Source organism: Colias croceus, chromosome 8 (assembly GCF_905220415.1).
Source record: "Colias croceus chromosome 8, ilColCroc2.1".
Taxonomy (NCBI): Eukaryota; Metazoa; Arthropoda; class Insecta; order Lepidoptera; family Pieridae; genus Colias; species Colias croceus.
The window spans coordinates 1,500,149-1,525,318 of NC_059544.1; the positions used below are offsets into that span (position 1 = coordinate 1,500,149).

A 25,170-nucleotide genomic window follows, 5' to 3' on the forward strand; every position below is an offset into this window, starting at 1 on the left:
AGAGGTTGAGTGTATAGCGTGAACGTAGAAATAGAATCGAGGGGTCCCGGGTTCGATTCCCGGTGTAGACGAAGAAAAAAATAATGTCTTGATCCGGCAGGACACAGATGGCTGATCACCTATACTTGTCTCTAAAGAAAATCGATCAGTGAAACAAATGTATAATGCATCTGCCCTTTACGGTACTCATGATAAAATGGTAACCAGATACATGTAAGCTTCAAGAGATATAAACATGGGTTTGACATGGTATCAAGTTATCAACCCTAACGGGATTGGGAAATTGTTAAAAAGGGTAAAAATATAATATTATATTTTTATGAACATATTTCTATTTAAAAGTACCAACATGTCTATTTAGATATTTACGTACAAAACTATGGAACTTCATAACTAGTCTTTTAATGCTCATTGTTTTGTGATTAATTTCACAATTTCATCCAATGAAAACTACTCGCTGAAAATGCAATTCAACTTAATAATAATAATTACCAAACAATTTTAAAACAGCTACAAATTAAACTTAAGACGTAACAAAATGCAATTTGGGAACTTAATTAAAACTCAAAATTAATTTATCTTAACAAAACCAGTTCCAAGCAACAGAAATGCAATTTAATCGTTTCTCCTTTTTCAGATAAGTCGGTGTTGACCGCCGGCCTGGCATGAGGCTCCGCCGGACTCCCCCCACACCCCTCTCACCCTTTCGAGAACCTACCTTACCCCTCTCTCTAACCCTATACTGTATACTGCCATTTGTACTACCAATTCTGAGTACGCAAATGATTACGAAAACACAAACCAGAATACCTGATGATGTACATGTAAATTTAGTTACAACTGAAAAAATAGCAGTCAAAAATGGCGTAAGCGAAGCTATCAGCTATGAAACCCTATTAAACAGATCCAGAAGAAAACCCTTGAACAACACTGAAACGTACGAATTAGAGTATTTTAATAGCACAGCTGATGTGTATTATTATAGTGAATCAAAAAGCAATAAATCAAAAGCATATTTTAATAAAATTATAAATGAAACTAATAAGGAATATGAATATCATTACAAAGATACAGAAGAAGCAGTCGGAGATGCGTCTTGGAAGAGCAAAGACGAATCAATGGAGAAGCTGAAGATCGACGACGAGACGCGCACAAAAATATTCTACGATTATTCGTCGACGGTGAACAAAACTGGATTTCGGATGAGCGGAATCGACGATATTTCAGCGCCAATGAACAAGAATGAAGGTCGGAATTATATTCATGAATTGGCTTCAAATAAACACGAGAGCGAGGGAAACGAAATGGGAACAAAAACCGGTTCGAATGGGACGCGTGATGCAAATAATTTAAGAGTTGAAATGGAATATCCAATTCAATATGGGGGTAGGCGTACTGAATCGTTAGGCAGTTCCGACCCTTCTGATGTTACAAATCTACAATCAACATTGGAATTAGAAGGTGAGTTATTTTAATGAACTTTGAACATTCGTGATGAACTTAATTAACCTGTATTTTTAACGATTGGTTTTAATGTATGCGACGGTTTGAAATAAATACGTGGAATGTTTTGCTTTGTTCTGTTAAATTTGGATGCGTGTGTTGTATTATGATAATTGTCACTACATAGTATAAAACAAAGTCGCTTTCTCTGTCCCTATGTCCCTTTGTATGCTTAAATCTTTAAAACTACGCAACGGATTTTGATGCGGTTTTTTTTAATAGATAGAGTGATTCAAGAGGAAGGTTTAAGTATATAATTTATTAGGTTTAAGACAAAGCGGGCGAAGCCGCGGGCGGTAAGCTAGTATGTGATAATTTTAACTCCATTTTATATAGGTGTGTTTATTATCTATGCTTTGTTTAATTTTAACAACCCAAAAAAAATCGCAGTAAGGCAGAAAGATTTCACGATTGTTAATTAATTCCATCTCGAAATCAAACATTCAGATGTATGCATGCGTTAATAATTTAAATTGGAAAAACCATGTGCATATTGTTAAGGCTTTTTCAAAAGTATTCAAAATTGATACAATTTAAACAATAAATTAATAATTTTCTTTAAAATAATACAAATGAAAATTGCACAAAAACATCCTATAGTTTTCCATGTATCATAACCTACTAGCTGCTCCGCGCAGTTTCACCCCCGTGGCTCCACTCCTGTTGGTCGTAGCGTGATGATATTATATAGCCTATAACCTTCCTCGATAAATGGGCTATCTACCACTGAAAGAATTTTTCAAATCGGACCAGTAGTTCCCGAGATTAGCGCGTTCAAACAAACAAACAAACTCTTCAGCTTTATAATATTAGTATAGATTATCCTCCCTTAATTACTAAAAGTTCTTTTAAAACACTTTTAACTTGGCTTATTAATTAAAATCTCGCTTTTAAAACTTAAAATGCATAAGTGCCAGCTGACCTTTAGTCTTTTGACTGTAGATCACGTAAAAGCAATTTGCTATTATAAGGGAACGCTAATGTGTAAGGGGATTTTAAATTGATATTAATTGTATTAAGAGCTTAAAGTTCAACTTTTATAAGCGCTTGCAACAGTGGAGTGGAGTTGACATATTTTTATTGAGTTAAACTTCAAAGTAAAGTGATTTTTCCATTCTTTAAATTGTATACAAAATAGTATTTTATTTATATGCAGAGCAGATGTTTATAAGTCAGACATAAGAATTCAAATATAAACATTCAGAGTAATAATATTAGAAGATTGAGTTTTTGGTGAGTATTTTACTCAATTTCGCCAGAGAAATTTATTGCTTATTGATTTACAGGTAACTTAAACAAAATTTCGCCTGTGAAGTTTATAAAGTATACATAGGCATTATTCTAAAACTAATTCTGAATCAGAGCAAAAGTCAGGGTTTATCCCGTGCGTCCTAAATTACAAACTCACGTGTACAAATAAATCAAAACAGGTAAAGTTTCCAGGCTTTTAGCAATGTAATCAAAGTTTCAAGTCATGTCTGTGATATGAATTTGAGATAGGTTGTGTGAAAACTAATTGTAGTCTATGCTCGTATGGTACCTAAAGTGTAAGCTATGCTAATCCGTATATCATTTTTGGTGTGAAAGTCTAACAAATTTTCAACAAAATCTTATACTTTATTACATTTATAGGAAGGTTGGAGTAATTGGAATTTAAGAGACAAGTAGGAACTATGGGATAATAAGATTACTATGATATACTATAAGTTTTAAAGCACCATAACTTGGTTAAGTCATATTATATCAGAAAGTTTAATACCATCGTTTGTAAACGCTATTGGCATTCTAGAAGCAGGGTAAAAAAAAATAAAAGGTACAGTATAATAATGTAATAATGACAAACATTTATCAATAACTAGCGGTCCGCCCCGGCTTCGCCCGTGGTACATATTTCGTTAAAGGTAGCCTATGTTCTTTCTCAGGGTCTAAAGATTGTTTGTGCCAAATTTCATCAAAATCGGTTGAGAATCTTAAGCGGGAAAGCGTAACAGACAGACAGACAGAGTTACTTTCGCATTTATAATATTAGTAGGGATCTATCAGCTAAGCGCTTATCAACTTATAAGTATTCATTTATTTGCGCGATTTTACGCCTTTACGCCTTTAGTACACCGACGCGTTCGCGTGCGGCAGCGAAACATCGAAAAATCTGTCAGTACTATGGCAGGATTTCGCATATGATATGTCTCACTCTAGCACATAGATAGATGAAATAGTTGCGTCCTTGTCAGTATAGTTTCGCAAGGAACTGCGAAATGGCCATTACACAGACGCATTGCGAAACAGTTGCGAAAACGTTGCTGTTTACTACGCCTTTTTAGTACACCGACGCATTCGCGAGCGGCAGCGAAAAAACGAAAAATCTGTCAGTAGTATGGAAGGTTTTCGCATATGATATGTCTCACTCTAGCACATAGATAGATGAAATAGTTGCGTCCTTGTCAGTATTGTTTCGCAAGGAACTGCGAAATGGCCATTACACAGACGCTTAAGTTTCGCTAGTGAAGTTTCGCGTGAGTTTCGCATCGCATAGCGTCCGCTCGCATTCTGCCGGTGAGGACAGATTTTCGCGTCCATGGACAATGATATTATATAGAAGTGATATAGAAATAATATATACTAGCTTCCGCCCGCGACTCCGTCCGCGCGGATGTCGGTCTTCGCGTGGATGGTTTATTTATCCATTTTGAATACCTCTGACAATAACATCTTATAAATATCTATTGGACCCAATTCCCAAATACGGCTAGGCCTATAATAATACGCAACGTGTGTTCGCGGTTCTACAGAACAACGTCTATGGATAAAACTGAAAAATTAAGATTATTTTTTTCTATGTATTTTTCCAGGATAAAAAGTATCCTATTTTACGCCCAGGATAATAAGGTATAATTATACCAAGTTTCATCGAAATCGAACCGCTAGTTTTCACGTGATGCCTTCACATACAGACAGACAGACAGACAAAAATTTTTTTAATCACATATTTGGGTTTGGTATCGATCCAGTAACACCCCCTGCTATTTACTTTTTCAATATTTTCAATGTACAGAATTGACCCTTCTACAGATTTATTATATGTACAGATAATATATTTATATGTATATAGAAACAAGAGGTAGATACGCCACCAACGTACCAAAATGCCAATTGCCATGGCAACTATTTGTTTATTTATATACTATACCCGGCGCGGCCTAAGATGATCCCTATGACAGTTGGTCTTAGTGATTGCTCGTATGATGGATCGTGTCGATACTTTACTATTTTATAGGCAAAGGCGTGGTTTGCATTCAGCCACGTCGGTAAACATGTATTTACAATATTATAAAATGAATTTTTAACGTCTATTATGTAAACGAAACGGTAAGTAAAACGAAAGTTTTCCTAAACATAAAAATGCACCTTATCATTTTCTCGTAATTTTTAACCCGTTTAACACAGTGTATATTATTTTATCATGAAAATGGAATCCCCCATTTAATTTTTCTAAAAAACTTATATTATCTTAAGTAAGTAAATTAACGCGAACGGTAATTAATTAATTAATTATGCTGCGATCTTCTGTTCCATTCAATAGTGAATGAACTATAGCTTAAGCATGGAAAAAATGTGAACTCGTTTCCTTTATCGAAATTTGTTTATCGATACTTTCCGCACTAGTCGATAAATGCCAACGATGGAAGTTTTGAAGGACGTAAACGTAAAGTCAGATTGATATAATTTCTCGTAAATGATAAGAATTGTTATAATTCCAACGGAATATCATTGTAATAGCATAAAGCTACGTAAAAATTAATAAATGCCATTTTTAGACGCCTCCAATACGTTTCTAATTTAATGGTGACGCCATTACAAGTTTGTCTCTTGAGAATAACTGTCAGTGTCATAGGGATCATCTTAGGCCGCGCCGGGTATATATTGTGAGTATTATAATAACGTATCTATACATAAAATATCATTGGCCATGGATGCCGAAAATACTAAATTATTTTTGCATTCTATTCGAGATTATCCCGTATTATACGCAATTGGACACGCAGATTATAAAAATACGTACAAAAAAGAGGTAGCATGGAGAAAACTTCAAGAAAAGACTCTGATAGATGGTAAAAAATTTATTGTTTATATTTCATACATTTTATGTTTTTAATTTTCTTTGAAATAATTTACAAATTGTGATCGAACATTAAGCGCTGCTAAGTCTGCCCTATGTCTATTGGCATGCATTGGTACGAATGCTCCTAAAGTGTCCGAAAATTGTTTATTTTCGTATGTGCACCTTCTTGTATCTGCAATAAGTTATGCAAGTATACTGCAGCTTTAACAATTTTAATAGTATTATTCAAATCTGTTTCAAAGGGCCTCAAGAATATTCTAAATTTTTGTGCTAAAATGCCAAACGCACATTTTACTACTACTCGTGCCCTACTTAATGATTTATTAAATCTTTTTTTATCATTGTCATTCATTGCTGCGTCTCTTGTCTCATTAGAAAGGTTTCTAATTTAAATCTTCAATGAATACATGTGGTGTAGTCTGTTTGAAACCTGGCAAAGGTTTTGGAGCTGGCAAATTCAGATACCGTCCACTTTTTAAAAGCTGATAAAATGATGAGTTCTCAAATATTGTAGTATCGGAATCTTTACCATAATTATGATCCTACATCTATGTAAGTAAATTTGTAATGTGGATCAACTATTGCCAATAACACAGTAGAAAATCGTTTTTTATAGCAATAGAACAGTGAGCCGCTGTTAGGTGGACATTTAATAACAATATGCTTGCCGTCAATACTCCCGAGGCAATTAGGAAAACCCCATATTGTTTGAAATGCTTCAGCTATTTCCAATCATGTTTTAGTAGAAGGAACCGGGATGTACTCTGGCTGTAGTATTTTCCAAATTTGTTCGCATACTTGAGTTACTATCTTTGAAACGGTGCATTCACCCAAACGATAAGAAAAATATATTGTTGTGTATGTGTCACCAGTTGCTAAAAATGACATTGACTGAGATGACATTCTGAAATTACGTCTAAAGCCGTTAGTACACCGACGCGTTCGCGTGCGGCAGCGAATCTCTGCGAAACTACAGCGTAGCGAAATATCAGCGAAACGTTAGTACACAGCAATGTTTCGCAACTTTTTCGCATTGATATGCCATTGTCATTTTTGACGACTGCAGGTGCAGACGTAATTTCAGAATGTCATCTCAGTCAATGTCATTTTTAGCAACTGGTGACACATATACAACAATATATTTTTCTTATCGTTTGGGTGAATGCACCGTTTCAAAGATAGTAACTCAAGTATGCGAACAAATTTGGAAAATACTACAGCCAGAGTACATCCCGGTTCCTTCTACTTAAACATGATTGGAAATAATAATGGGGTTTTCCTAATTGCCTCGGGAGTATTGACGGCAAGCATATTGTTATTAAATTTCCACCTAACAGCGGCTCACTGTTCTATTGCTATAAAAAACGATTTTCTACTGTGTTATTGGCAATAGTTGATCCACATTACAAATTTACTTACATAGATGTAGGATCATAATTATGGTAAAGATTCCGATACTACAATATTTGAGAACTCATCATTTTATCAGCTTTTAAAAAGTGGACGGTATCTGAATTTGCCAGCTCCAAAACCTTTGCCAGGTTTCAAACAGACTACACCACATGTATTCATTGAAGATTTAAATTAGAAACCTTTCTAATGAGACAAGAGACGCAGCAATGAATGACAATGATAAAAAAAGATTTAATAAATCATTAAGTAGGGCACGAGTAGTAGTAAAATGTGCGTTTGGCATTTTAGCACAAAAATTTAGAATATTCTTGAGGCCCTTTGAAACAGATTTGAATAATACTATTAAAATTGTTAAAGCTGCAGTATACACATACGAAAATAAACAATTTTCGGACACTTTAGGAGCATTCGTACCAATGCATGCCAATAGACATAGGGCAGACTTAGCAGCGCTTAATGTTCGATCACAATTTGTAAATTATTTCAAAGAAAATTAAAAACATAAAATGTATGAAATATAAACAATAAATTTTTTACCATCTATCAGAGTCTTTTCTTGAAGTTTTTTCCATGCTACTTCTTTTTTGTACGTATTTTTATAATCTGCGTGTCCAATTGCGTATAATACGGGATAATCTCGAATAGAATGCAAAAATAATTCAGTATTTTCGGCATCCATGGCCAATGATATTTTATGTATAGATACGTTATTATAATACTCACAAATCACAATATAGTATATAAATAAACAAATAGTTGCCATGGTAATTGGCATTTTGGCACGTTGGTGGCGTATCTAGGTAGGTACCTCTTGTCTATATCTATACATATAATAAATCTGTAGAAGGGTCAATTCTGTACATTGAAAATATTGAAAAAATAAATAGCAGGGGGTGTTACTGGATCGATACCAAACCCAAATATGTGATTAAAAAAATTTTTGTCTGTCTGTCTGTCTGTCTGTATGTGAAGGCATCACGTGAAAACTAGCGGTTCGATTTCGATGAAACTTGGTATAATTATACCTTATTATCCTGGGCGTAAAATAAGATACTTTTTATCCTGGAAAAATACGTAGAAAAAAAATAATCTTCATTTTTCAGTTTTATCCATAGACGTTGTTCTGTAGAACCGCGAACACACGTTGCGTATTATTATAGGCCTAGCCGTATTTGGGAATTGGGTCCAATAGATATTTATAAGATGTTATTGTCAGAGGTATTCAAAATGGATAAATAAACCATCCACGCGAAGACCGACATCCGCGCGGACGGAGTCGCGGGCGGAAGCTAGTATATATTATTTCTATATCACTTCTATATAATATCATTGTCCATGGACGCGAAAATCTGTCCTCACCGACAGAATGCGAGCGGACGCTATGCGATGCGAAACTCACGCGAAACTTCACTAGCGAAACTTATGCGTCTGTGTAATGGCCATTTCGCAGTTCCTTGCGAAACAATACTGACAAGGACGCAACTATTTCATCTATCTATGTGCTAGAGTGAGACATATCATATGCGAAAACCTTCCATACTACTGACAGATTTTTCGTTTTTTCGCTGCCGCTCTCGAATGCGTCGGTGTACCAAAAAGGCGTAGTACACAGCAATGTTTTCGCAACTGTTTCGCAATGCGTCTGTGTAATGGCCATTTCGCAGTTCCTTGCGAAACTATACTGACAAGGACGCAACTATTTCATCTATCTATGTGCTAGAGTGAGACATATCATATGCGAAATCCTGCCATAGTACTGACAGATTTTTCGATGTTTCGCTGCCGCACGCGAACGCGTCGGTGTACAAGGCGTAAGAGAATTGTAATTAACATGTACGAATATATCTGTCAGTCAGTGACCATGCTCGCTTTAACGGTAAAAACGTCGAGTTTAATAATTTAATTCACACACGTTTTTAATCCGTTTTTACAGCGGATTTAATGACTGTTTAATTTTTAAACGTTAACTCGTGTTACATCCATTTCATGAAGTTTTGTATGTAATATATTGTGTAAAAGTATAAGTATGTAATGTTGGTGGTACTCTTAAGTATATTGTGTTGGTACGCAAATATATTTGTCACATCTATACTAAAATAAAGCTGAAGCTAAAGCTGAAGAGTTTGTTTATTTGTTTGTTTGTTTGAACGCGCTAATCTCGGGAACTACTGGTGCGATGTGACAAATTATTTCGGTGTTAGATAGCTCATTTATCGAGGAAGGCTACAGGCTATATATCATCACGCTACGACCAACGGGAGAGGAGTCACGGGGGTGAAACCGCGCGGAGCAGCTAGTTAATATACCTATACAGCTGTGTCTTGTGGTTTCGTCCCTGGACAAAGCGACGAACAAAAACTTATATCCTTTAGGGGTATGACTTGGTTCTTAAACTATTCGTTCCAAATGTGTTGTGCTAAAGATATAAAAACGTAACACACAGAAAGACGTTTCTTATTAGTAAGTACTTATAGATAGTTTAAACAACATCTATTGTACCTCGACACTAGAAAAACTATGTCCCATTTCAACAGCACTTCAACTCAGAAAAAATAAGAGAATCGTCGTCATTTAGCTCCCACGTTTAATATAAAAAATGCATATTTTTTAAACGAGAAAGAAAGTTTTGTGTTATATGTTTTTTTTTATTTCTATATTACACGAGCTATTTAAACAATAACGTAGGAATTGTGAAGTGAAATCTTTTTTCTTTTTCATCTTAGATTCCACATACCCCATTATTCTAATGATTTCTGAGTTTCAACGGTCGGTTTAACATTCATATATAAAAGATAAAAATATACGAAACATAAAGGATTGTGGATTTTTCCTTTTAGGTAATTACGGAATTCAATTTGTTCGCCTTTAATATCTTTATATTGTGAAAGATAAGGGTGTGACATAGATGTAACATTCAACGCATGTAATTTAATTAGGATTATCTGAACAGCCCTTTGAAATCTTCTCATCTCGTTTTATTGTACCTATCATCATTTTTCATAGTATATATGTATATAAGTATACAAAGTCACTTACGCTGTCTGTTTGATATTTTAAAAAAATGCTAGTCTGAAATTTTAAATAGATAAAGTATGTACAATTCTCGAAAGTTGAAATTGTGTAATTATAAGTTTACTAGCTTACCGCCCGCGGCTTCGCCCGCTTTGTCTAAAACCTAATAAATTATATACTAAAACCTTCCTCTTGAATCACTCTATCTATTAAAAAAAACCGCATCAAAATCCGTTGCGTGGTTTTAAAGATTTAAGCGTACAAAGGGACATAGGGAAATATAGGAACATAGGGACAGAGAAAGCGACTTTGTTTTATACTATGTAGTGAAGACAATGTAGGTGAAACCGCGAAAACAAGTAGATAATAATATTAATTTTATTATGTGGTTTCAACGGAGATCAGTCAAGTAAATTGTCGATTTAAATAACATTTAAATAAAGCGCAATCACAATCATGTTAACATAATTATTACAAAATAAACGTATAATTTTAGATTAACAACAAAGCTATTCAATTATCACTTAAACGAACAATAGACCTCAAACATGTTGTTCCATTATAACTGAGTCAAAACAGCAAATATTGTGGTTGTCAAGCAAACTGTATAATTGTGAGTGAGTCAAATTACACATTCGTACTATATGTATGTATATTTATTGTGTATGTGTGTATTGGGTAGAATAACGCACACATACCTACATAATTCACACACACTCATATTGTTTCTTAAATTATAAATTCGCAACTTTCAGTACACAATCAAAAGCTCGTTAACTTTAAAAGTGGTGTATGTTATAAACACATAGTAGCTATAGGTACAATACTTGTAATTTTCAAGATTTGCCAAAGAAGATGTACGAGATTTTGTTTCGTTAATACGTGATTTCGTTATGGCACCATTTTCATTGTTCCTTCAATTCTTTTGGTCGTACGTTTATGTTACTGATAGACTTTATCTTCAGCCATTAATTGGGCAATGCGGAATTAAATTAACTGTTTTATTCGACCCAGTCTTTCCCAGTAGGTATTATTATGTATGTATTAAAATAATAAATACTGATAAAAAGAGCCTTAATTTTATACGACTAAAAAATTTAAACATTCAATGCGTCCTCTTTCATTATTGCCCAAAACTAATTTAATCAAAACATACCCATAATAGCTCATACAATATTAGCAAACAAATATGCAAAATAAAAGGTTACATAATGACCTGCATTGTTACTGATACAAACGGTAACAAAAGCTTGATATCGCGTCTATACTGCAATGAAATAATTGTTCACAATGAGAGCAAAGGCCAGTCAATTGAATGCAAGCTAGCTTTACACGCGGTTTTACTCACGCGGTTTATTTGTGTTATTTTTTCTGTGTTATAAATCTAATAAAATAAAAGCTATAAGGTGTTTTATCTATAGTCATTAGTCACCGTAGGATCACTGAGACTCGTTTCATGTACAGTACAAAAATATACATCTAATAAGAACATAGCGACCTTAAAATAATAGCCTACACATTTTTTTAAAAGCTGTAGTAGTGAAAATATATAAATTAAAGAAAGTTTATTGCCATTGTTTCTGGGCGTAAATATTCACTTCCTACTAATATTATAATTTATAAATGCGAAAGTTTGTGAGGATGTGTATGTGTGTGTTTGTTACTCTTTCACGCAAATACTACTGAATTACCGATTACAATGAAATTAAGCACACATAATATAGAGGGTAACTTGGATTAACACATAGGATACGTTTTATCCCGAAAATCCCACGGGAACGGGAACTATGCGGGTTTTTCTTATATCATCGCTCTATATAACTGCTCTTTTGCCGGTATTCGTTAATAAATACGCTTTTTTTCCGAGAATGTGTGTTGTTATAAATGAACATTATAAATTCTCTTTGACCGTAAAAACTATAATGTATAATATCAGCTCTGCTATAAAATACATATTGAAATTACATGAAACTACACGTTAACTCTTTAAACTTTAAAGTGCTTACATCTACCATTAGGGTTAGCTTTATAGTTCACAACAGCACTTAGTATACAGGTTTACATAGGTCATAGACTATTAGCCGCTTGCCCTTGCTTTGCTCGGCTTTAGACAAACAAAAATAATATTTTATTGGGCATCAAAATATGACAATCATTTGCGGGTTAAGCATACAGTGATAAGAACGATTAGCCGTTCGTCACGGCTTTGCCCTTTTAATTTTTTTTTCAATTTAAACGGACAATCATAAATAATTTATAAAGACGAAGACAAAAATCACTTCAGGGTTTAACATTAAAATTCTGATACAAATAATTTATTGGAAATGAAAACATAACACACAAAAAAATATAATATAAATATTTTTATTATCTTTATTGAGATTTAACGATGGATCTTTCTTTACTATTAAGTTCTCTCTATCAACTAATAATTAATTAATGATGTAAGTTGATTCTTTGTGACTAAAGAATTAACCTTTTAAACTAACGCTATTGGCTTTACATTGTATAATTTATTTTCCATTGTATTCCTTCTTGTAAATTGCACGAATCGTTAAGTCCTTTATCTTCTTGAAAACTCAAGATGGGACTTTTAAAAAGATCTTGATTTGATTGAAGGAAAATAATTGTTTGGGTGGTTTGGACATTTTCATTTGCGGTTGGTTTTTTACAACTTTGATAAGATTATTTTTAAATAATTCTTATCCAGATACAGAAAATAAAGTATTAGGAATAATTTAAAAGCACAGAATTGCTAATAATGTTTTGTTCTTCTCAAGAATATATATTATGTTTTCCCTTCCCATGTGTTCCCCGACGAGTACAATATGGGGGTCTTCAAGCGAAGAGTGAACCGGTACCTACTAGGGAAGCGCGTACCATCTTAGACCGCATCTTAGCTTTCCTTCAGGCGAGATTGTGGGCAAGCGCTTCCCTATCTAGAATAAAAAAAAAACGAAAATAACGAAAACTCTTAAATCACCGAAACTTTACCTGAATTTAATCGTGTACCTAATAGGTATGTTACAAAATATTCTTACCTTTTCGCAAATAAAATCAATCTTAATCGATTTTATATCAAAGTAAAGCAATGAAAAAAAGTCACCAGCAAACATCAATTAATTTCTCTACAACTCGTAAGTGACTTCTCAACTAATCTTCAATTTAAGTACAGACTCAACTCTGCCCTTTACCAAGAAATCGGCTTATTTCACATTAACTGGTATCTTGAGAGTTAAATAAATGTTGCTTATTTTTGCAACAAATATGTACATTATCTATAGAAATAAGATTTCTGTGTTGTGAATGAAGTTTTTCAGATGGAGATAAAATTCGTGTGATATTGAAATATAGAAAGGTTTATTAAATATTATTAATTAAACAATACATAATTATTAATCTATATCAAAATAAAACGTAAGCTGTGGAGTTTGTAAATTGCCAGTCCTAGTAAATTCCTCTACAATATTATTAACACCAATTCATGACTTACCTGTATTTTGAAAGGTTTATTCTATTGTGCCAATGTCTAATATTATCAGTACTCCGAGCACATAATATGCATGTATGGGTCATCATCATCATCTGAGGCTCTACAGCCGCGAGTGGGCCTTGGCCTGGTCTAGTATTTTCTTCCAGACATCTCGATCCTTTGCCTGGGTTCTCCAATTTTTCACATCTATCGTCTTTAAGTCCAGTTCCACGCCATCCAACCAACGGAGCTTTGGTCTTCCACGATTTCTACGTCCATCTGGTTTTCCATCGAGCAGACGCAGAGGAGCCCTGTTGTCGTCCATACGTGCAACGTGTCCGGCCCAGCGTAAACGATGCATGTATGGGTATAAAACCTTTAATCTATAGCCCCCGTTATAGGTAGAGTTAAGAACTTTAAAAATAAGTCCATTTAATGTGAGTGTCGCCGAAAGTAGTAACGGATATTGAAGCCGTCGTGGTCTGTATTATCTATACAATTTAAGACTTCAACAGGATCACGTGTTTCAGTAAAAGGTCACATTTTTTAATATACTTTGTTTATGTAATGTAAGCCTTTATTGTTGCCTTACGTGCTATTTCTGTGAAAGAATGAAAAGTCTGCATATTTGAAAGGAGATTACTAAAACATACCACGCAGTATGAGACTTGGGAGTACATACCAATTATGTATTTTTATGTGTGTCCTTAATAACCTATGAATTTAGGGTTCTCACAAACTGAAAGTTTATTGCACGCCTCATAAGCGAAGCGTTGAGGTGGGTACTACTGTCACTTCGCGCAAAACATCTGATTTTTCAAACTTAAAATGTCTTTATGTATCATACATTGCACTTGTAAGATAATACATACACACACATATTAAGAAAAAACACTATTTTTAACGTTCATGATATTTTTGATGTCATTTTTGTTATTTAAACTAGTTAAAAAACTATTATTGTTTTCTATGTTCCCTCTCTCCTTGTCAATTATTTCCATAACTTTGAAACTATCCTTGAAAACCTACGCCCTCTCTATGAACACGTACTGATTATGGGTGATTTCAATACTTGTCTCTTGAAAAATGATGCCCGTAGTCATAAACTTTCCTCTGTTGTTTCCTCTTGTGATTTAAACATACTTCCTCTTAATCCTACCCACTCTGCTCCTGGCTGTAATCCTTCTTTCCTAGATTTAATTATTGTCTCTTCCACTAGCCATGTTTCGAAACACGGGCAATGTTCCGCCGACGCCTTTTCCTTTCATGACCTAATCTTCCTGTCATACCTCCTACGTCCTCCTAAAAAGAAGCACAAGGTTCTGCTACAGCGTAATTTTCGTGATATGAACTTAGAACGTCTATGTGAAGATGCACAAAAAATAGATTGGTCTCCCGTTTTCTCTGCCGACACAGTGACAACTAAAGTTGATGTCTTCAACACTATTATTGTAAAATTGTACGACGTCCATGCACCCATTAGAGCTATTAAAATGAAACATGCCCCGGCCCCTTGGCTTACTGATGAGCTGAAATCGCTTGTTCACAAGAAGAATTTAGCTAAATCAAGGTTCAAGCAGAACAACTCAGACTTCAACCGGGAGAAATATAAAACTCTTCGTAATCGCTGCAATACGATGTGTAGAGACGCGCAACGACGCCACTTCCATAAATCTGTTGAGAACGGCAACACAAGTAGTACCTGGAAATTTCTTAAATCCCTTGGAGTTGGCAAATCTAATACTAATATTCCTCTCAATACCAACCTGAACCAATTAAATAAACACTTTACTTCTTCGGTTGCTCCTCTAGATAGCAACACTAAGTTTGATACTATTAACTTTCTTTTATCTTTGCCGACCCCTAGTTTTCCTCCGTTCAATTTCTCATCGTTCACTGACAGTGATATTAAAAAGAACATATTGTCCATTGCTTCGAATGCTTTGGGCTGTGATGGCATTGGCCGTACTATGATCCTACCTATCCTTGACATAGTCACTCCTATCATATCACATATCCTCAATTTCTCCATTTCAACCGCTAGCTTCCCCGATAGTTGGAAGGACGCTCATGTAGTTCCTCTCCCGAAAAAGATTAACCCTTCCAGCTTTTCCGATTATCGTCCCATTTCAATCCTGCCCTTCCTTTCAAAAATCCTCGAGAAACTAGTACAGCAACAGCTGTGCCTTTTTCTAACGAAACACTCCTTATTAGATCCTTTACAATCCGGTTTCAGAGCCGGTCATAGTACGGTCACTGCGCTTGTCAAGGTTACAGATGATATTCGTCTGGCAATGGATAATAAACAGCTAACAATTCTTACTCTTATAGACTTTTCCAATGCTTTCAACACCGTTGATTTCGATATATTGTTGGCATTGCTGAGTTCTCTTAATATATCTCCTGCAGTGATCGACTGGTTTCGTAGTTATCTACATGGTCGCCGGCAGTGTATCCGTGTTGATAATAATTTTTCAACTTGGTGCGATATCACTGCTGGCGTACCTCAAGGCGGCGTGTTGTCACCACTCCTTTTTAGCGTATTTATTAATTCAATAACTTGTAAATTATCTTCTCTCTACCATCTATACGCAGACGATTTACAAATTTACACCCATGCAAGTCTTGAGCATCTTGAACAAGCTGTTGAGTGTATCAATAATGATCTGCATGCTATTGTGACATGGGCTCATCAGTATGGACTTAAAATTAACCCAACGAAAACGCAAGTAATAGTAATAGGCAGTCCTCACTTCATATCTAGAGTTTCTTTTGAAGACCTGCCTGCAATTACTATCGATGGTGTTGATGTTGACTACAGTCCGACGGTTAAAAATCTCGGCATATGGTTTGACCAAACTCTATCGTGGACAGAACACGTACAACAGGTAAGCCGTAAGATCTTTGGGGTTGGTTCGATGTTAAGACGACTGCGCAATTTTCTACCAAAACCCACGAAAATTTTGCTCGCGCAGTCTTTGCTTCTTTCTATCCTTGACTACGCTGATGCAAGCTATTTAGACCTTACTGAGGAGCACCTTAACAAGTTGGAACGTCTTCAAAATTTTGCAATTAGATTTATCTTTGGTTTACGTAAATTCGACCATATCTCCGATTTCCGCTCACAGCTCAGATGGCTTCCTATCCGTCTTCGCCGGAATATGCATATCCTTTCCTTATTATACTCCATCCTTTTTGATCCTAGAACTCCTTCCTACTTGAAAAAAAGATTTGTGTTTATGGGGTCTTCTCATGAACTCAATCTCCGTTCCTCCAACAATCTAACGCTTCGTATGCCTGTTCACACTTCCAAATTCTACGATTGCTCTTTTACCGTACAAGCCGTAAGATTGTGGAACTCTCTCCCGACAACGATCAGGCAAGCCCAATCTTTATATAGTTTTAAAACTCTTGTTAAGAACTACTATCTATCTCTTTAATGCTGTTTGTCTATGTTCTTTGCTGATTTAGTTATATTCTATTTATGTACATTTATTTTCCTCTCTTCTAATATTTGTATTCCTATACTGCTCATTTCTCCTTTGTTTTTGTATAATATTATTTGATTCTTAAGTTATCTTTCTATGTATAATTACAGTTCCTTGTATATGTATGTATTTATGCACTATCTACCTTTTTACTGATTTATTTTTCCTATATCCCAAGGTTGCCTGGAAGAAATCGCTTTTAAGCGATAAGGCCGCCAAATTGTACATTTATTATAATAATATCGTTTCTGTAAATTTTGTTTTTGTGTGCAATAAAGTGTTTTCTATCTATCTATCTAAAAAACAGTTTAAAAAAGTTCTGTCTTGGACGTCCGTGTGTCTGTATGTGCGGATCCTTTTTCTTGTTAACACGATAGCGACCGAAATACTTTACTAATCGAGTCTTTTTTTTTCTCTTACGCTTGAGTATGCTCAGGAATAGAACCCTTTCATTTTTCAGGGTCTGATTCGATGTGGTTTAATTGTTATTAAATAAACAAAAAAAATATCGACTTTTTTTTTTTTTTTTTTTATAGTGTACTCAAAATTCACCATTATAAACTCTATTCTTTATTCTATAAGCCAAGGTTTAAAAAAATAAGTTGGTAGTCAGTCCCTTAAACCTGCGCAGTTTCACATCTAGGTGGGGCCACAAGAAAAATAGCTCAATTATTACGGTACCGCTTTCTTTACTTTTCCAAATGTTTTATTTTATTTCTTTTTTATATTTATAGTCACGTACTCTTTATAAATAATCAATTTTATTGTAAAGGATGAGATTATGAGGCGTGCACTTTTGGATTTTCCAAACTATTTTAATATTATTTCCATTGGTTTGGTAGATTTACTTATTTATGTTGGCTACATGAGTGAGGTGGAAATCCACTATATCTTCATGCCAAATCTTGACTTTTTCACTGATAGTATGACTGTATTTATTCGGTACGCCATTAATTATCTGGATAGCAATTTCTAATTCAATAATAATCTGATCTGTCTAATCTGTCTGTCTTCTATTTCTATTAATTTCTATTGTATTGTATTCTATTATATCTGTATGTTTGTATTATCATAACGTTTTATAAGTATTTTTCTTTTGTGTTTTGACTTGAATTTTGTTAATAATAATTTTGTATTGTATAGCATAGTGGCGCTTTGGCATGACTGTAAGCCATTATATTCTAGGAGGTAGCAACGTTGACAAGTGAGCATTTTAGTATAGTTGGTTCTTTGATATGCTGTTCCTCTTGCTATTTCGGTTAGAGTCCGGACTGTCTGGCTGGCCGCAGTGGTTGCGTTTATTAGTGCGCATCTTATCTGCACAGGAAAATATCCTTAATTTAAAGTCATTTTTTAACGCGTAATTTTTAATCGTTTGCCTTTAGATAGATCCATTAGACATACATTTTTTATTGCAAGACGTTTTTTTCGTTGTTAAATAGGTGCCAGACGCAATTTTTATTTCAAAATAATTAAAATATCATCGAAATAAGTGAAATTCCATCAACATGAGTCCCAGTGAAGGATAAGTAATCACTGTGTTACTACTATATATAATATTCATTTTACTATTTACAGTTTTTTTGCAACAATCTACCATATCGCCTCCTTTTGTCCCAACGAACCTCAAATAGGACGTTAATGTAAACTTGATAAAAACCAATTATCATCAAGAAATTAAAGACTTTTTAACGGATTTTAAACGCGATTTATTCATTGTATTATTTTCCCAAGTCTTTAATTTTAAAATGTATAATACTCGCGTAAAATCAAACACTATAAAATACAAATATCATCAAATTCATATTTTTACCCAAAAGTGTAATAAATATGAAACCATCTATTAAAAATATTAGTTTACTAATTATTCAATATAAGTATTAAAAAAGGATAATATAATATAAATAATAAAGTTATTACTTACCTTTTAAGCGGACTCATGTTGATGTAATTTCACTTATTTCGATGACATTTTAGTTATTTTGAAATAAAAATTGCGTATGGCACCTATTTTACAACGAAAAAAACGTCTTGCAATAAAAAAAATTATGTCTGATGGATCTATCTAAAGCCAAAAGATTAAAAATTACGCGTTAAAAAATGACTTTAAATTAAGGATATTTTCCTGTGCAGATAAGATGCGCACTAATAAACGCAACCACTGCGGCCAGCCAGACAGCCCGGACTCTAACCGAAATAGCAAGAGAAACAGTATATCAAAAACCCAACTATACTAAAATGACTTTTTTTTAAACGTTGCTAGCTCCCGTACTATTATGTTCTCGAAATAAATAAATAAATGCCAAACTAGGTTTCCTTTCATGCCAAATTTCTTGTATACGACATTTCAATAAATTTAGCTTACTATATCTAACTCTGTTAATTTTATAAAAAACTGCTAATTGATTTCAATATGACACCTAAACTAATTTTATCCTATAAATCCGATATTAAACCAGATCAATGTCAAACAGCGTCTAATGAATGTTATCAATACATCGGCGTGTTCCAATCAACCGAAACATTCCATTAGGAACACTTCATTGACACTTATCGAGATAGACGTGAAATTGATTCAATACTGCGTTTAAATTACGCTATCAACTTAGAAGTTCAATCGTGATAAGGCTTGATACACGAGAGGATTACAACCGCGACTGTTCATCTTTTGACGTTCGTAGATTGCATGCAAATCGTTTGGCTGTCACTGATTAAAAGTTAAAAACAATTGTATTATACAATTGTTTTACTACAACGTAGCAAGATCCTCCGTATATGGGTTATGGGTATATGGGTATAACTTCACATTTAATAGCCTTTTTTGGGCCCCTAATCACTCGGCAGAGACCAATTTATTTTTAACCAGTCATTGCTTTTTGATGTGACAACGTCTTATAATTCGATAAAGCCGGCTGCACGCACGAAAAACATGACTCATGCGGCGTTACCTCGCTCTGACTCATCTGAGGCGTTCTATGTAAGGCTTGAAGTGCGAGCGAAAGCGCGGAACGAGCGACAAAGAAGCACAATCGGACGTTGTCACGTTCAACTATCATCAGTAAACCGACTTTACAGACAACCAATTTTTTTGGTCATTCCTTTGCTTTTAGTTTGACTCTTTAACTGTCTTAAACGTAGCGTTCGAGAACTAAAATTTTGAACTTAATCTTGTTTCTAAATTAATAGTCCCATAGGACTATAATAATAGCGTTTTAACCGCTCGTATATAACATGCTTTATGTACACAGCACAAACATCGCTTCCAATAGCTTTCATCGAGAATGACATGTGTGCGATGATTTTAAGTCTGATCACTCAATATCTGATATGTGCTTGATTATTTCGTGATTTGAGAGTCTACTGCATTGGAGTAGTTATTAATATTGAGTATTGTGTTTCAGAGGTTTTTATGTATGCTATTGAAAAAATCTATTGTTGTACGTCTATTTATAGTGTTCTGATCCAGATTTTTATTGAAAATTTATGGCTTTATTATGAACTTTATAAATGAGGTCTGGTGAAAATATGTAAATGTTTTTTTGTCGCATTTCAATTGCTATCTATATTCAATCATTTATAAACTTTGAAAGTAACTTATTCTGTTTTCGAACACCGGATTGGTATTGAATGATATTATGTTTTTAATAAAACAACGCTACTGGACTTTACATTTTAACATGCTTAAAAAAAGACGGGTTGCACTTCGGGAGTGCCGGCAGAAGTGAAAACTTGATTATTAACGTTCAGCATGTTTGATATTTTGGAATGGTATCCGTCTTACGCATGGAATATAAGGGCTCAAAAAAATCCGTCTAAGCTTTTTCGATTAGGCCACGTGTCCTGACGCGAGTTTAAGATTTTATACCCAACGCCGCTAAACAAGTTGTCATTTCAAAAATAGCAATTTTCTTTTATAAATTCATATAATAGCTATCTAACTATCACAACCTGTCGTCATACGTTAAAATAAACCTCATATTCATAAACAAAGATAGCATAATCTCTTATACAGAAACGTGAAGCTTTCAAGATGTATTGTAGAGACTAAGATAGCGTGACCTTTAAACCTGCCAGTGACAATGAGTACAAATGCTGTGGACATCAAGTGGAAAATAGATGTTTTATGTACATTTAAAAACATTGCAGATGAAAATATAGTAGTAAATACTTGTTTGTGGCCTTATTTGTAGGTACATTAGGAAACAGTTTTTTCTTATTTATGACTTTTTCTAATCGATTTTTGGAATTAATTCTTTATTTACTATTTATTGGGAGATGATTGCATGAAAAGCGTGTGAGTAAAACAAAATTTATAAGACGGCTTTGTTGTTATGACTTCTATGACTATTATTTAATAATATCACTAATTATTCTTTCATTTAAAAATATTACTGAATATAGAGGTGATGTTCAAATTGTTTTTATCCTTCACTATTTTTTTTATTTTTTTTGATCTAAAACTATTTTAAATAAATATTTATTTGACCAGACTAAAATAATTACTAAAATCAGCATTTATAACAACATAAAAAAATCCGAATTCAAGCAGTCCGTAGACCCTAGATGAATCACTTTCAACGGGAGACGAGATAATTTTGTAACATTCCTCATTTCGTGGGAAAAATGGCGCTCGTCTACACATGAGATTGTTAGACTAACGCAATTTATTCTATATGAATTTACAAACACGCACCTGTTTCTATTGCTATGTTTTTTCAAGAGAAAATATTAATTGAAGTGAGTTTGATTAAGGCATACTTTATTAGGTGGCTGAAGCTTGTCGCTTTAAAGGGCTAATTTTTCAATCCTTGGTTAAACCTTATTCGTCGAATAACGTATGAAACTACCATTTCAAAGTGTATTCTGATTGCCCGCAATTGACAGTTGACAGGTGACATTTTAATATTATCGTGTAATACTTTATTGGACGGGTAGGTTTGAACCAGGGATTATAATGTTATACTAGAAGTAGCATATTAAGCAGAAAACGTTTCATATGTTGGGCTTAAATAAGTGAATTAGTTTAAACACATCAATGAAAGAAATTAAAAATCAAATACAATCATCTACTACAGAATATATAAGTATTATTTTTTATTATTTAAACTTAATGGTTGCTGCTTTGCTGATGGGGAGTCCTTTTTTGCCACTTTTGCTATCTTTTTTTTCTGTTCTGTGTTAGATTATTAAGATTTTTTTTTACATGGTGGCAAATAAAGCGCTTTCTATTTCTATATATTTTCATCACGTAATACACCACCACTACCATATTAAAATAATAAATTTTAATATGGTAGTGGCGGTAGTAAAGTCATATATAGGTAAAAACGTGAATAATACATTCAAAATGAGAAAATTTATTGCATAAAATGTAAGTAAAAACGTTGCAATTTGATACAATTTCATTCAACAAGACTTTAGAAGCACTTTTGAGACATGTAATGTTATTTTTCATTTTCTAAAAAGAAAAACGGTTAAGAATCTCTTAAATTCAATCAATGAAATATTATTTATAGATAACTATAATTAACTAATGTGATACCAATTATTGGTGGGTCCTTATTCGTATTACTTATCCACAAATTAAGAAATCTCTCGTATTTACAGAATTATATGAAGTCTATAAATATCCTTATAATGCTCCAGACGAAACATAAATATCAGATAAAAGTTTTAATATTGGTAAATAACAAATACGTGTAGTTCAGAGCTTTGGGAATTGGTATTCGGGCAGCCTTGATTTTCAATATTTCCAACAAGATATATTGATGAAGTTTATGTTTGTCGTAAAAATTATAATTACATCGGGGAATATACATATTGTACTAGCTGATTCGTATAACTTCGTGTCTCAAATGGCGAAAATCTTCTTTCCAATTGCGTGGGTAATATTTTCTGATATATCCTACTAATATTATAAATGCGAAAGTTTGTATGGATATATGGATGTTTGTTACTCTTTCACGTAAAAACTACTGAACCGATTACAATGAAATTTAGCACACATATAGAGGGTAACTTGGATTAACATAAAGGATAGTTTTTATCCCGGAAATCCCACGGGAACGGGAACTATGCGGGTTTTCCTTTGAAAACGCGGGTGAAGACGCGGGTGAAAAGCCAGTCATGTTATATTTGAGCCCACAAGCTGTACCAAAGGGAAAATTAAATATTTCTATAGTTCATGTGTTATTCTGATACACAAGCAAGTATCACTGCCGAGTATTATTACAATCTGTTCAGTGGTTTAAGAGTAAAATCTTATCTATCCTCACAATCTTTAGCATTTAGGATTTGTAGTCAGTATTCGCATTAATAGGCAAATAGATTCAAAACTAAGGATTTGGTCCCCGCGCTCATCGGATTCGAAATTACTTCGTGACGCATAATAGATCTTTAGACTTTGTATATTACAGCCTAACATTAATAAACAGAACATTTTAACTCATATCTAGACAAAATATAGATGATGAAATGATCCTCCATCATGTTCATCACAATTTATTGGCAAGACATGACAGTGACAGAATAGCAGCAGTGCAAGCCAACAACCACTCGGCTGCTAAAATATAGTGCAATACGATATCCTTGTTTTCCAAATAAAGTGATAAATGGTTGGACAACTAACTAGCTTTGTCCTGTGGTTTTCCTATGGACTCTATGTACTCTATTTTAATGCGTCATTCCTCGTAGTTAGTTGTAAATTTGTTCTTTATCGCGTATTGAATTGTCATTATATGTATTTATTGAATTGTCATATCTATCTATATATATAAAAGAAAGTCGTGTTAGTTATATACTCCACTTATAACTCAAGAACAGCTGAACCGATTTAGCTGAAAATTGGCAGGGAGGTAGTTTAGAGCCAGGAGTAGGATATAGGATACTAAATACGTACCACGGGCGAAGCCGGGGCGGACCACTAGTTATATATATTTATTTTTGGCTTATCATGATCGATATTGATGAAAATTAAAAAAAATTATGTAAATGTGAGAACATTCTCTAATAATTAGTAATTACTATTCGGAATCTAACTTACCCTCTTTGTTGAAAATTTTAGCCTAAATAAATAATTATTCAAAAATAGCAACTTATTATCTAATGAAAACTTAATCTATATTAATATTTGGAAAGATAAGGTTTCTTTGTAAGGTTTTCACGCATAAACTACTGGACCGATTTTGATGAAATTTGGCACAGACAATCTTTAGACCCTGAGAAAGAACATAGGCTACCTTTTATTGCGAAATATATACCACGGGGGAAGCCGGGGCGGACCGCTAGTATAGCGGTAGTATATATTTTGGTATAATCTACCCCTATATTAATGTACGAATAAAATATAACATTTTTCTAAACTACCTACAAGCTGTACTACTATATTCACCCATTTAGCTCTTGTGGCTATAAAAATTAATTACCGTTCAGAAATTCAAGTTTCATCGACGAACTTCCAACATCTGTAAATTGGTTACATTTTAAAAAACTTTGCTTAAATTACTTCGAAGTAATTAAACTTTGTGACCTCGGTAACTGCTATTGATTATTTACAGTTTTATTTCAATGGAACCAGTTGGTTCAGGAATTTTCATGATGGTTGAATTTTTAGGTAACTAAAGTTAATTTGAATTTGTGAAGGGAAATTAATAGTGTCAAATTATAAGTGTAGTTAATTAGCTATTGAATATTCTCGAGTCAAAAATCAAAGAAGGCTTTATTTACTATGTTGTTTTAGTGTTACTTGAAGATTTAACTGAGAAGAAACAGTATAATAACAAATGTACTTGTTCATAAAATTATTTCATTTAGATATATTTATATGTACCTACTTTTAAAGATGCCAATACCAAAATACTCGTCATTATGCTGCTGAATTTTTCTTCTATTAAAATGAATTTCACTCGTTTTTCATACAAATACATTTTACGCTCTAAATAAGTCCTTTTTTCATAAAACTAGAATTGATAAATGCAGTAACTACTTTTTTTGACACGACAGTCGTAAAATTGCTCGTACTTAGTTACTTTAAACGAAATTGCGTTCCGTTTCACTATAGAGATGGCACTTGTATTTTATAATATTTTCAATATGAAAGCTTCGTGGAAAAGAAAATAATTGGTGCCCTGTCAGAGGTTGCAACGTGTTTTCAGCATAATTGA

General features: G+C 33.7%; 1 protein-coding gene across 1 annotated transcript in view; it reads left to right on the plus strand.

Moving 5' to 3' along the window:
- Positions 1 to 666: 666 nt before the first annotated feature.
- The window catches only part of LOC123693530 (gamma-aminobutyric acid type B receptor subunit 2), a 61,408-nt gene continuing 36,904 nt past the window's right edge, over positions 667 to 25,170 (plus strand). Inside the window, exon 1 of the mRNA XM_045638687.1 lies at positions 667 to 1,461. Within this exon, the coding sequence (XP_045494643.1) occupies positions 783 to 1,461 (679 nt within the window). The 5' untranslated portion in view covers positions 667 to 782. The remainder of the gene's footprint in view (positions 1,462 to 25,170) is intronic.